This window comes from Simochromis diagramma, unplaced genomic scaffold (assembly GCF_900408965.1).
Source record: "Simochromis diagramma unplaced genomic scaffold, fSimDia1.1 OVJJ01000131.1, whole genome shotgun sequence".
Taxonomy (NCBI): Eukaryota; Metazoa; Chordata; class Actinopteri; order Cichliformes; family Cichlidae; genus Simochromis; species Simochromis diagramma.
In genome coordinates, this window is record NW_024387200.1 from 739,656 (window position 1) to 754,137 (window position 14,482).

The following is a 14,482-nucleotide window of genomic DNA, read 5'->3' on the forward strand; positions in this document are numbered from 1 at the left end:
TTGCTACTACTGCTGTCGGTATGGACATCCAAGATGAGAGGAGAAGGCTGCTGGATGCCGAGGGTGGAGATCCAACAGGACTCATGTCCGAACAAGATGCTTATCTGAGGTCAGTGTAGCTCTACCACAGCAGATCATTTCAGAGGGTTTACGTATCATCTAAATATACAGAGTTATCTAGACCATGCAGATTATGTTTCCGACTTGTAGTTTTTACTCTCCCCTTGTTGTTTTAGGGAAACCAGTTTAATTACGGATATTATTGCTTTGTTTAGTTTTAATGGTGTAGCATAATTTATTGGTGTGTGTGTGTGTGTGTGTGTGCTAAATTTAAAGATTATGGCATACTGAACAAGCAGTTGATCTTTGCTTAGCTTCTTTTTGCTTGCTTATTTGGAACCTGAAAGGGCCACAGAGGAGAATCTGGAGTTTGCTTGATAACAACTGTTTTATGTTGACCTAGACCAAAGTCAATGGCTACTAGAAGAATTACACAGATGAGTGACAAATTAAAGAAAAACACTGAGCCCTTCACCTCTGCATTGGGGGGATGTGGTATGCTGTCATGGATGGGTTTTTCAATACAATACAATATTCTTCTGAGTGATCGCCTTTATCCTACAGTGACACATTTCTGTCCTGCACGGAGAAGTTTGATGAGGATGAAAATGATGTAAACCATGTTGCTATGAACAAATATAGGGATTTTAGACTCGCGTACATCATCAGCAGAGAGAGTGACTGAATATCTTTTGGAAAAACGTCACTACAATGAAGTAAAGCGAGTACATCAGCATTCTGAGAACTAGATTTTAGCATGTGATTTGATGCAGAGTTTCCTGCTTCAGAAAGCTTATACTGATCTACACTGCAGTAACATTTATAGGAGGGCCCCTTCCTGTCCCAACAGTACTGCCCATCATGGCTCAAAGAAAGGTCCATGAAGACATGGATGAGCAAGTTTGGTGTGGAAGAACTTGACTGGCCTGACCTCAACACCTTTAGTTTGAATTATAGGGATGATTGCAAAACCGGCTTTCGTATCCAGCAGAACATATGGTCATGTGGTACACCACATACTGGTGTTGTAGCTGTAAAGTGGGGGGTGGGGGCAAAAAAAGCTTTTATTTTTATATTCTTAAGTTTTAATAACATTAATGTAATTACATTTTTTATATATTAATGTAAATCTGCAAAATAATGTTACAAACCCTGAAACAATTATCATTTAGTACACCCAATGCTCCCTTTAAACTCACTGGAGCTTACAGACAATCTCATGTCCTATTAAAGCTGCTTTATTCTTCCTGCATTCAGTCTAAAGCTGCAAAGTACTGTGCAGCACCGTGATCCTAGCTCTGCTTTTTCATTCTTAGTCCGAGTTAATGACAGTCATATCTGCTAGTTTTTGTAATACTTGCTCCATTCTGTACTGGATTCCTATTGTTGCTGGTGCTCTCCCAGTTTAAATACAAATCAGTATTCTCTTGATTACAGTGTTCCTGACTGAACAGCCGTTAGAAATGATGCATGTCACCCATGCCATGATATTATAGGCTTAAAAGAAGAAGCAGAAATTATTCTCTCTTTTGTCCCTGAAGCATATCAATGAGGCTGAGCTTCTTTCTATCATATGTGAGACCTGACCTTTACCTCCTACACTCATCTGTGTTCCTCTTTCTCTCCACAGCAAAGTGAAGAATCGAAAGTTGTACCTTGCGACACTTGCCTCTGTTCTGGGTCCCATGAGCTTCGGGTTCGTGCTGGGATACAGCTCTCCCGCCATCCCCGAACTCACCAAGACTGAGGACTCTCGGCTGAGACTGGACGATAACCAGGCTTCCTGGTTTGGGGTATGATGACAGCCAGGCAATTTTAACAGCAGATTTGTGTGACATCTCATTTCATCCAACACATCCTGTAAAAAAGACACACAAGAAAGAGCCGGATGAAATTAAAATGTGTTCACTGTATGTTTAAAATTAATCATTTTAGCACATTTTAAGAGCTTCAATAATCATGGTCATAACAGTTTATGACATAAAACGGTGGAAGAGTCACTGAAGGAACAACTTAATATACTGATCAGCCACAACACTGAAGCCATGTGCCTAGTGGTTTGTAGGTTCCCTTCTTGGTAACCCAGTGGTAACATTTTGGCCGCCTCCATGTTTGTGTTTTTTTTATGGGGGGGGGGTTTGAGCCAGAAGTGACCACATTTGGACGAGAGGCTGGATTGTTTAGTCTAATTGTTTAAAATAATAGAAGCTGGCATCCATAACAGTCACAACTCTAACGCTAAGCCTTAAGACAACCACACCGTTGAGTGGCTATAAAAGAAGTCACCTCCTGTATAGTAGCTGATAAATGGGGAAACTAGCCATAGAGACCCCAAAAGGTTGATTCTTTTCATCCGGACGTAGCAATTTCAATGGGAGAATCTTTTCATCACTCCTTCAGTCTCAGCTGACTGCAGGTTTCCCCAACCTGCAGTCAGCTTTGTGTGTATACGTGTTAAAGGTAACATCTTCATGAATGGCAGTACCTAAGGTTTGCCTCCAGTATACTGTAATCTTCTTCTTTTCACTGCTTCCTTTATGGGTTGCCACAGTAGTTCATCTGCCTCCATCTCACCCTATCACATCCTCTTCTGTCACATCAACCGTCTGCATGTTCTCCTTTACTATGTTCGTGAATCTTCCTTATTTTTCTCCTGCCTGGGAGCCTAATCCTCAACATCATTTGCTCAGTTTATCTACTATCCCTCCTCTGCAAATGCCCAAATTATCGTAGCGTTGCCTCTTGAACTTTGTCTCCAAAACACTTAACCTGAGGTTTCCCACTGATGCACTCATTTCAAGTCCCGTCCACTGTAATGAGAGGATCTGTGTAATTTTTGCCCTTTTAATGTGGGTATAAAGAGTATATGCACCCTTTAAAGCCAAGCTGTCTGTTTTAAAATAGGTTGAAAGTATTTCACTTAAACATATGGTCATGTGTTACATGGCATACTGGTGTAAAGTTGGTCTATATACTGCAAGCGCCGGAGCTTTGGCCTTTTTCAAAATAGGCACTAATGCAAAATAGAAAATATAGTCCAGATGTTAACTCAACAGAAATAGTTAAACCCTGTTTAATTATTCTTTTAAAATAATAAAATTGATCAAATGCAACATAAAGTTCAAATAATTCATTAACGTTTATTGCTGATGATCTGTTCTGTGTTTCAGTCCATAGTGACGGTGGGAGCAGCGTTGGGCGGGCTGATTGGTGGCTGGATGGTGGAGAAGATTGGCAGGAAGGTCAGTCTGATGTTATGCGCGCTGCCATTTGTCTCCGGCTTCACCATCATCATCGCGGCGCAGAACGTGTGGATGTTTTACGTTGGCAGAATTCTGACAGGCCTCGCCAGCGGCATCACCTCGCTGGTTGTCCCGGTATGTCATTTAAAAGCAGATTAAATGCCTCTTTAATATTTGACCCGGCATCTGTTGATGTGAAGATTAGACAGTTTGATTCCAGAAGAAAAAAATCCATCTCCAAAAAACTTGGTTGTTAGACAGTAAATTGAAATGTCAGGCAGAAAAAACAAGGTATGCTTTCATTTTGTGGGATTAAGAAGTAGCTGCACAGTATCACTTGAACAATGATTAAAAAATTAGAGAGTATAATCTGACACATGGCCTTAAATGGTGTGAAAGCCAGACACCGAATGACCTGATGGGCGGCACCTACACTCAGTGAGATAAATAAGGATTGTTTTGAACAGTGAATCATGCAAAGCCATTGTAGAATAAAAATATGGAGCTAGAAATGAACAGAATAAGACCACCTTTGCTTCAATAACATAAATGATTGTTAATGTGGATCAGTCCATTCAAACGCCAAACATTTGTTGGCTTTGGCTTCTCAAATGTGAATCGTAAATGTGCTCTTAACTTTATATAAACAAAATTATATGTGTTTGCTTTATAAACCATTAAGAGAACAGTTCTGTATACTAAAGGTTTGAATTTTTGATGTTCTCCCTTGTCTCCCCTCAAACAGGTGTATATTTCTGAGATGGCACATGAAAAGGTCCGTGGGACTTTAGGCTCCTGTGTGCAGCTCATGGTGGTGATAGGCATCATGGGAGCTTATCTTGGAGGTATGAAATTGATGTTTAAAGTTTTTATGGCATCTTTAAAACTCCCTTTGCAAAGTCTACATGGCTATAAGAACTGCAGTGTCAGATACAAGAAAATATGTGAGATAACAACAACGTTTTACAACCTACAAATCATTGAAAGATGATGTAACAAATGTGGCATTCACATGACCATCGTCATATATGATCCGATTCCTCTGCTGCCTCTTAGACAACAGCCTCGCTGCTTGACCCGTGTGAAAATGGCTGCTTCTGGCTAATCGTGTTAGCTGCGTGTTGTGCATGATTTCCTAATAAAAGCTGGTATGTTTTGAGAGGTGGATTTGTCTCGTGGTGCTCTGGAGGTGGGTTGCTGTGCAAACACAGCAACTGTGTCACACTGCAGTCAAACAGCTGTTTGGTTGTGGGTAGATGTGGTTTTTGAATTGTATCAAAGGTCTATCAGAGTTTGCAGTGATAACTTGCGGAATAACATCATGAGGTTAAAAATAGAACAATTTATTTATGAATCAGTTGAACAGGAAATGATGAACAACTATTTAGCTGATCAGTAAACGGGTTTAGAACCTGTTTCTCTGTCTGAGCCTTGTGACTGAATTTTGACATGACCATAATATAACTGCACTCCCTCTGTGTGCCCCCCAAAGCTAAAATTACTCAAATAAATAAAAAAAACCTGAAACTCAGTTTTCTGCGTATCAGTTTAGAGTGTGCGCTTGAGTTTTATAACTAATCAAAAAAAGATAAGCCCAAACCTCTTCTTATTCAACGCTCTGAATGAATGGTTCCTGTGCAAAAGGTGCTCTGTTCTCATTATTGGCAGACTGGCTTAATCGAGAACTGTATTCACTAAAGTACTGAAAACATCGAAAGAGAGGCACACACACACACACACACACACACACACACACACACACACACACACACACTCACACAGTCACACTTGTTTTCAAGTGTGAAGACATTGAGACATCTCATTGACATAATGCTTTTCCTAGCTGCTTACCATAACCCTAACCATGAAAAATGAATACCTAACCCTAACCCTCAGTCTAAACCTAACCACAAACTAACTGTAACCCTGATCCTAAAACCACATTATGAGCCTCAAAAATGCCTTCAGACTGGTGGGGACGGTCATTTTGTCCCCATAAGTGACTGTTGGTCCCCACAGGTATAGTAGCATCCCAATTTTCTGTCCTCACAAAGACGTCTAAATGTGTGTGTACACACACACACAGTATTATGTTAACTGTATTTCATAGACAATCTGGTAACTTGGGTAACATTTGACAAATAGAACTTATGGATAAAGTTTGAGAAACAGGAAAATGCTAAGGAATAAGGCAATTGTATAAGAATGCAGGAAAAACCTGAAGTAAAAAGCACGTGTTGGAACTGCGACATTTTACATTGGTCTATAGCAGGGGTGGGCAACTCCAGGCCTCGAGGGCCGGTGTCCTGCAGGTTTTAGATATCACCCTGGGTCAACACACCTGAATCAAATGATTAGTTCATTACCAGGCCTCTGGAGAATTATAAGACATGTTGAGGAGGTAATTTAGCCATTTGAATCAGCTGTGTTGGATCAAGGACACATCTAAAACCTGCAGGACACCGGCCCTCGAGGCCTGGAGTTGCCCACCCCTAGTCTATAGTCTCCAGGTTTGAAAAATAAAGCTAAACCTGTAATGCTTTTAATGGCCAGCAGGGGCTCACTACTCAGTTGCAAAGATAGCTTATCGCTCATTTGATTTATAACCTCAGTAAACAGGTTCCTAATTAGTTTATTGTATCAGTCACTAGCCTCCTCAAGTCTTCCTCAACATAACATGATGTTCATTGTATAAATTATTGTCTCATTAGCATACAGAAGGATCACAAGAGTACACATTAGGACAGGCTCACCTTAATATTGACACGTTGCTGCCCAGTGAGCATGCATTGCCTTTCTCACTTAAATCCGCCCCTCACTTGTAATGTTTGGTGTTAAACACTTAGGTATGGGGGCAGCATAAATGCTAACCTCGAGGCATCAGTTCAAATGGTTCTCACTGTTAAGACAAAGTTGTTTCAAAACAGCTGCATGGTTTGATGCGATGGATCACATCATGGAATTTGTTAAAAGGCCATATGAATCAAATTGTCTTTCATATGTACAAGAAATGTTGCTTATTTCTATTGAGGCTTTTTTTGTTTTGTTTTGTGTTTTTTTTTTTTTGGTAAAGGGGGAAATGTCTCTGTTAGATGTTTTTTAACTCATTCAGTGATTTAGTGATTACCTGTTTGGCCAAAATTAACAACCTTCTCTGAGCACATATAACACTTTAGATGCCGATTTTGAAATATAATAAATATCCTTGTTCCTGTTATTGTAAAATTAAAATGAATGGCTTCTAAAACTTCTTTTCCACATCTCTTTAAACAAAAGATGAGGAATGGCTGTAGAAATGGCTCATCCTGAGTGTGTGTGAACCTGTCCTGCAGGTCTCTTTATGGACTGGCGTTGGTTGGCGATCTGCTGCTCCATCCCACCGACGCTGCTGATGGTCTTTATGTCCTTCATGCCTGAAACGCCCCGCTTCCTGCTGTCACAGGGCAAGCGAAGGGAGGCTGTGGAGTCACTGCGCTTCTTACGTGGACCAGACGCTCCTGTCGAATGGGAGTGCGGCCGTATTGAGGAAGCATGTGATGAGCAGGTGATATAAGACAAGAATTTCTGGCCACAGTGCCTTTGCCCTCCTCAATTGTAATTCAACCACTGTGGGGAAATGTTGGCAGTTTAGCTTGATGATTGACGTTATTCTGTTTTCCTCCTAGGGCTCTAAATTCCAGCTGTCTGACCTGAAGGATCCTGGTGTCTACAAGCCTCTGGTGATTGGCATCATGCTGATGATCTTCCAGCAGATGAGCGGGATCAACGCCATCATGTTCTATGCTGAGAATATATTTGAACAGGCACATTTTAAGGTAGCTCATTCACAGGCGCTACTGCTCTTTCTATCACTCACTAAACAAAGCAGATGAAGGAGCAGAAGAGCAAGACTTCACAGGACAGTGCTGGCACCTTCTTATCAAAAATGGATTTGTCGCGTTGCACTTTTCCCAAAAAGGCCTTTTTGGGGAATAGGAGTAGGGCTAAAAACAAAAGTCACAAGTTAGTGTAACAAAATGCGAAACATTTCAGTGAACACACTAATAGAAAGCTCTCCCATTGGAGGTGAAAATTGAATTCAACAGCAAAATGATCAATTTACAAGTTTTCAGTGAAAACATAAATTCATTATAGACCTGTCTTTCTCGTTATTCTGCAGCAAAGTGACCTGGCGTCAGTGATCGTGGGTCTCATTCAGGTCGTCTTTACTGGAGTAGCAGCGCTTATCATGGACAAGGCTGGAAGGAAAGTCCTTCTCATTATCTCAGGTAGCCAGAATCTTTAAATGTAATTATTAACCATAATTCCTGAGATCTCTCTGTGACACCTCCTTGATTGTAATTTCATAACACAGGTGTTGCCATGGCCATCAGCACCACAGCATTTGGAGTTTACTTCTACCTGATGTCCTTACTTCCAGAACCCCATGGTGACCTGGCCTGGATGGCTCTGGCCAGCATAGCGGTGTTCATCACAGGTCAGTTTTCCAGCATATAAAAATGGGTCAATCAGCTCCACTTCAAGATGCAAAAATGATGTAGTCCTCACACCTTTTCCTTACCTTATACTTAATACAAATAACTTTGGATATTTAATGGTTTTGGCTATTCCATCACAAATTCAGAGATAAATTTGTCAGTCATCTGCAAAACATTTAATTAGGGCTGTGCGATATGACCAAAATCGCATATCCTATATCCTAATATATCCTATATTAATCGTCCCAAACGACGATATTTATCACAAAAGTTTTACATTTTCTGTAAATTCTGTGAATCTCGGGCAACTTGCGTGAAGTGTTGTCAGCTGGGAGTGCTGTACCTGGAGTCGAGTGTTTCATAAGTTGAAACGGCCGCAATTTTCACAATTTTGTGAGTATTTATTACACGGCATGCTGAGGGTAAAAGCCTGTCCTAAGGTTTGTTTTTTTTTTAAGCACCTGACGGCTCTTTTTAGTTTCTCATCCGTAAACACTCCACATACTATTTCACCTGATTCAGTTTATTTTGAAAAATCTCAACAGGATCTTCAGCTTTTTTTGTGAAAGGTTTACGTGGAAAATAAACAAGCGGAAGGCGGAGCCACACGATGGTTTTACCGTCGTTGTTGCTAACGACAACGCATACAAACAGTCGCTTGTTCGTCCGTAGTGTGGTTATTTTATATATAAGAGAAAGAGAGAACTTTAAGAAATCCTGGAGTGACCATCAAAACGATGAAAAACTATTTCCGTAAACAGTTTATTTTGCGACACCACGAAACAAGCGATAGCGTAAAATGAAACATTAGACGTTATATCGTTATATCGAACAGCCCTACATTTAATACTCCAAAACACCCAAACAAATTAGTGCTGCTGATGGGGATTTTTTTTTTTTTTTGTTAAACTTGTGGGTGTATTCCCCCAACAGACCATGCCACTTTAATAACTGTTGCTGTCCTGTTCAGGTTTTGCTCTCGGCTGGGGTCCGATCCCGTGGCTCGTCATGTCAGAGATCTTCCCAGTGAAAGTGAGGGGGGTTGCCAGCGCTGTCTGCGTCCTCACCAACTGGAGCATAGCATTCGTCGTCACCAAAAACTTCCAGGATATGATGGTGAGTGTTGAACAGAATACCAAATCTGTTAAAGATCCATAAAACCACATTTCAACCAGGATTGTAAACAGAAGTGAAATTTAATTAAACAGAAGTGAAATTTTATCTTACATCTGGGATCCTTTTTTTAGTGAACACATGAGCATACAGCATGTTTACTTAAGATGCCATAAAAAGACTTCACTGCAAATTTTGCACTTTGCAGCACCATCCGAGGGACAAAGTAGAGCCCTTTGCTGGGCTGGTTCTGGCACATAGGCCGCATGTTTACCACAAATGGTTCAATGGATGTGTAATAAGATCCTGTTGGAACAGTTAGCATAACGTAACTCACCAGAAAGTCAAAGTGATGTCACACAGTAATCATTATTGTTTGTTATTATGGTTGTGATGAGATAGCAGAACACAGAACACATTGGAAACACATCATCACTGACTTATGGCAAAATGTTGATGACTCGCCCCCATCAAACATAGTTTATTCCCAGAAAGCTTCCCTGCCAACACGAGACGAGCTGCAGAGAAGTGCATTCCTACTTAACGAGCATATTAAGGGAAGCATTTAGTCCAGTATACACATAGTTGTTGTAACAGCCCTAATTTGCCATCAGTCATAACAGACTTAACTGGCCATTTATACTCACCATTGTTGCTCTCACAAATGCTGCATGACTCCTGACTTAGTCAGGCTGGAAAAATGAGTGTTTGAAAAGCTTAATGTCTATTGCTGTTTCAGTGATGGGTCAGTACAGGCACATTGAGATAACCAGGGTACAAAGGCGAAAAGCTGTAACAGCTGGAGCAAAAAAAGATGAGATTTTGTGGAGAAAACTTTCAAACCACCATAATTATTTTTTTTCCTCTTTGGACTTGTTCTAGTATCATTTTTTTTCCCGCTGAGTTGCAAAACATGTTGTTTACGAGAAGACTTCACCACGTCCAGTGTACCACAAGCACCCTTATGAATAGTTATGGGTCTGATGTCACATTTAGACTGAGCAGTGACCAACATGCCAACCATAACAGCAGCTTAAGTAGTCAGTAGTCACTCCATAGCCTGCTTAGGTTCGCTGTATTGTCTCAAAGCGCTGTCACTTTTAGATTGGATATTCTCAGCTCAAAGGATAATGGGTTTCATTTTTTTGTACAGGATTATAGTTTTGTTTATTTTTTTAACCATCTGTATTTGTGAATTTAAAAAAACAAAGTTTACTCTACACCAACATCTAGATTACTGTACAGCTATATCTTTGTATAACTTCCTCCTGGAGGTCAAAAAACTGCATGTTACATTAATTGGTCATTCTAAATTGGCTTTGGATGTTGGATTGTGTAGCTGTCTGTCTCATTGCTGAAGGCCACCTCTGCTACCTGGAGAAGCCTCTCCAACATACTGAGAATGGAAAAATAACAGTTAAATTCATATAAGTGACAATTTGTGAAGCTGTGAAAACATATTTTGATGCAGGGATGAAAATTTGAATTGAATTTGTGCTGCAGTTGGGATAATTTGAGTGTTTTTGACATAGTTCTCTGTGGCCTTTCCCCTCTCTCTCTCTCTCTCTCTCTCTCGCTCTCTCTTGCTCTCTCTCTCTCTCTCTCGCCCTCTCTCTCTCGCCCCCCCCCCCGGATACCTATTTGCCTTGCAGAATCTTCTAACCAGTGCAGGAACTTTCTGGCTATTTGCTTCCATGTGCATCCTGAATGTCATCTTCACCATGGTCTTCGTCCCAGAAACCAAGGGCAAGACACTGGAGCAAATCGAAGCAACTTTCAGAGGGATGTCAGGTCCCTGAAGATGCCACATGTAAAGACTAAAAGACAAAACTGCTCATTTCTGAACTCACTGCTCTACCTGGGACACTGTGTGGGTATTCTTTGTTATTATTAACACTTTATCACCTTTGGATATTACAGAAACGGCTGAAAGAAGTAATCCTTCGTGAAGGTTATGATTTTCAGTATTTGTGTACGAGGCATTGATTCGTCTGTTGTTCATGATGCCATTGAACTGTAATGCATCAGTAAGGTTCTGCCAAATTTGAGCTGTTTTCATGTGAAATCTGTCCAGAATCCTTTAATGTAAGATAATCTGATAAGGCAATTAAGTGCAGTCCTTTCAGTTTTGTGATACTGAGAGTCTACAGAGGGGACCAGATTCAGGCTAAAGGGGGGCTGACTCTATACTGCCCCCAGGTGTACTCTTTCTTGCAGTTCTGATCAGTAAAGACAATTTTGGCAAGTTTTCCTCAGGACAGCAGTTTAGCATGAAGTTGGAACACACTGAGGGTTGTAGTAATGGATTCCAGTGTTGCCTTCCCTATAAAATGAAATGCCAAAAATACATATAAGCTACTGTTTTTCCCCTCTGTTTGTTTAAACAGAGCTTCTAAATTGAGCAGGCAGACACGTGCAGTGACGTCTTCCGGGTCATTTACGTTTTTTTTCCGTTGCTGGATAAGAATATTTCCTATTGTTCTGACTCTTTTTAAGGACTCTAGCAAAAGACAGAACAAAAGTGTAACATTTTGGTAGCAGTGAGTAAGCTGTTTACACTAATTTACCTGTGTGTAATTTACACCATCAGGGAAGATTTATGTGATGGCATTGTTCTTTTGGGGGGGGGGGGGTTAGCTGTGAACTGTAAAAATGTGTTTTTTCTTTTTCTTTAAAGTTTTATAATCATTTTTCTTTTGGGATACACTTGAAAAATGTTTTAAACACACATTATATGACTTATACACCCTTGAGGTTATGATAATAGTCACGTAAGTCACATTGTGAAGTAGTGAGTTATGTTAATTAAATATCACCTTTTCTTAAACATATTGTTTTTGTTGATCACTCTACTGGAAAAGAATAATAATCAGGTTTTTGTTTTTTTTGTTTTTTTTTATTTAGTTTGTGATCAATAAAGATGTTTCTATTAATGTGTCTGTGTATTCTTTACAAATTCATTGTGAATTTCACCTGAACAGAATAAAGTCATGGTTATTTCCCTAGTTTCTCCTCTATGACTCTGGTATGACACAGAATTATTACCTACACTCGTAACATTTTTTGATGAAACATCTAAGTTCCAGGTGATAAATGTTTCAATCTTATCATAAAGACCCCTTAAGATGTTTTTGACTGCCACTTAACGGTAACATTAACAAGTAAGAAATTTAAGTCACTTTAAGTGTTGTTGTTGGTGCCAGGTCTTAAAGATGCCACTGATTGCATGTAGCTGGATCCTGGCAGAAATTAGGTTCTGAGGTAGCCCAACCTTTCTTAGGAAGTATACACATTGTTGAGCCTTGCCAATGACAGTAAAGATGTGAGTGGTCCAGGTCAGGTACTCTGAGAGGTGGACAGAGACAAATTTAATCTCCACATCCTGACCACTGATTTATATTTGGGGGGTGGGTCTGTTCTCTTGGACCTTCAGAAATCCACTACTATGTTATTTGTCAATTGGCTCTCTCTCATCATTGTTGGTAATCAGCCCCGTGCCTGTTGTGTATCTGGTGAATTTGAGCCACATACACCTGGGGTTGTTGTTCAAATCACCTTCTATCATCAGCCTTAATACAATGGTTGAGACTAGTAACTCAAATAACCACTCGTTATGACCAAGGTAAGCAGAAGAGGATCTCTGAATGTACAGATGACCATACCCGGTGTCATTCCTGTCAGGTAAAAACCATAAACTGAGGCTGAGTATTCATTTCTGCTTCAATATTCAAATTACAGATTCAGCATTTGGCATAAATAACATATATGCATGGCTCCATCCTCTATGCATACATACTTGTATCAACGATTTAAGCTGCTGCTGGTATAATGTGAGAGGTTACTTTTGTGCAAAATTTGGGACCCTCCTAACTGAGTCTACTTGGCCTACTCAGTCTACCTGTGTATTGTTGACCATATGCATCCTTTTACACATTTTCGCAAAAGCAAAGACTGTGATAAGGATGTGTGCAGTTTTTTGTTTGTTTGTTTTACCTTTCTGCTTAATTTTTCTGCAAATTTCAGTGACTTGAAATAAAGGACAAAGTTTTGTATAAACACACTGTAAACAGGATTAGATTGCCACCACACAAGCATCCAAAACAATATCTGAATTTTATTATATTTATTTTTCCAGCTCTAAGGGATGAAGCAAAAACAAATTAGAAGTTGGCCAGAAACTTCTCAGCTCCAATATAAAAACATATTTTAACTGTTCTTAGTGTATGTTTAATGTTTTATTTTCAAGAATATTTAAAAGACATTTTAAATTGTGCTAACTTGTCGAAAAGAAACTCCGAGTTTGCGCACTAATCTGCCATTTAGCCTTTCAAAATAAAAGCCGCGTCAGATCCAATCGACACAAACGGTGTGAATTTGAGTTGATTTTCGGGTTTAACATTTGAGTACTTGCATTCGAAAAAATTAATAAGTAAAAAATCACAAATAATTATCTTTTGGTAGTTGTCTTCTATTTTAAATCTCCCCGTAGGTGTATTATGATATGTTGCCTGCACCCTCTTCCTGTCCGCGGTCAAAACTTACGGAAACACTTCCTGAGCTGCCTGGTGTTCGCCCGTTTGTCATCCGGGGCCGCCTGTCTGTTGCTGTCCGTTGGTCGACTCGGGGACTCGGGGATGCTGCGAGATGGGAGTTGAATCGCGCAATCAACAAAGTGTCGGACGGAGTTTGAGACAATAGGAGGGAGCTTTTCGTTAGTTTTCCCATGAACCGAAAGTGAGCGCTGGATGGATTTTTGTTTTGAAGGGATTTAAAATAAAATACCCGGGGTGAAAATGAAGCTGCTGAAGCCGAGCTGGGTGAGCCACAACGGTAAGCTTGTGCAGGAATCTGTTGGATCAAGTTGGGCTTTTGTTGTCGGAGGGGGGCGACTTGATAAGGACGCATGATGATGATGATGGTTATGGTGCTGGTGCACACTTGTTTGACTTGTTAGTCACTTAAAAGTCACTCACATGCTAAATCTAAGTCAACGTTTGGGCACTTGCATTTGGTGTTTGTGCCGTTGTCAGTGTCTCTGTGCTCAAAGTATATTTGTTTGCTAACCTTAGCTAGCTAGCTAGTTAGCCCCCCCGGCTAGTTCTGGTGTCCTGACGTTAGCTAACTTACCTGGCAGATGACCCGTGTCGAAGTTACTGCCTCGCAGTGACTTTTTGGGGTCAGATTTACTCACATCCCGTGGGATATTTTAACATTTTATTTGTGTGACGGCTTCACAGAAAGCTTAAAAAATAAACAAGTGTCTGCTGGGATAATTTTTAAGCTGTCAGTTTGGAAAGTTAACCGCCAGGAAAATGGCCTGAATTTAGGGTGCAGCTAACGACTGTTGTTAGTAGAGCACATTTTGCCCGTGAAATAATTGACATTTGGAAGACTCCAACAAAATTGCACAACAGCATCAATATAGAATGAAACCAAATGTATTAAATGTATAATTATATTAGCAGATGGATTCCAGCTGCTGATATGTTTACAAAGAAAACTGAGGAAATAATACTTTGTTTTTTTGTTTTTTTTGTTTGTTTGTTTTTTAATTCAGCACTCAACGGGAGTTTCTTTGTAATTTTTAGA

At 40.1% G+C, this 14,482-nt stretch overlaps 2 protein-coding genes and 2 long non-coding RNA genes across 5 annotated transcripts in view; 2 read left to right on the top strand and 2 right to left on the bottom strand.

The window, feature by feature from the left end:
• On the top strand, nucleotides 1-11,784 carry slc2a8 (solute carrier family 2 member 8). Its single transcript, XM_040050619.1, has 10 exons — nucleotides 1-109; nucleotides 1,691-1,853; nucleotides 3,231-3,437; nucleotides 4,048-4,147; nucleotides 6,635-6,846; nucleotides 6,968-7,117; nucleotides 7,462-7,570; nucleotides 7,657-7,779; nucleotides 8,751-8,896; nucleotides 10,546-11,784. Exons 1-10 carry the CDS (start codon nucleotides 21-23, stop codon nucleotides 10,690-10,692), a joined length of 1,446 nt encoding a protein of 481 aa, XP_039906553.1. The 5' UTR covers nucleotides 1-20; the 3' UTR covers nucleotides 10,693-11,784.
• Nucleotides 4,630-5,655, bottom strand: LOC120745617. The gene is made up of 2 exons (XR_005698675.1): nucleotides 5,377-5,655; nucleotides 4,630-5,075 (listed from the first exon to the last, which is right to left on the bottom strand). It is a non-coding gene; the product is annotated as an uncharacterized LOC120745617 (long non-coding RNA).
• The window catches only part of LOC120745615, a 7,084-nt gene continuing 1,199 nt past the window's right edge, over nucleotides 8,598-14,482 (bottom strand). Inside the window, exon 2 of the long non-coding RNA XR_005698673.1 lies at nucleotides 8,598-8,921. This is a non-coding gene — a long non-coding RNA (uncharacterized LOC120745615). The remainder of the gene's footprint in view (nucleotides 8,922-14,482) is intronic.
• Nucleotides 13,437-14,482, top strand: part of LOC120745598 (protein HIRA) — a 21,454-nt gene continuing 20,408 nt past the window's right edge. The window contains exon 1 of one of the 2 annotated variants that reach the window (XM_040050595.1): nucleotides 13,437-13,723. In XM_040050595.1, the coding sequence (XP_039906529.1) occupies nucleotides 13,687-13,723 (37 nt within the window). In that variant the 5' untranslated portion in view covers nucleotides 13,437-13,686. The remainder of the gene's footprint in view (nucleotides 13,724-14,482) is intronic. The other variant, XM_040050596.1, reaches the window with a different exon arrangement.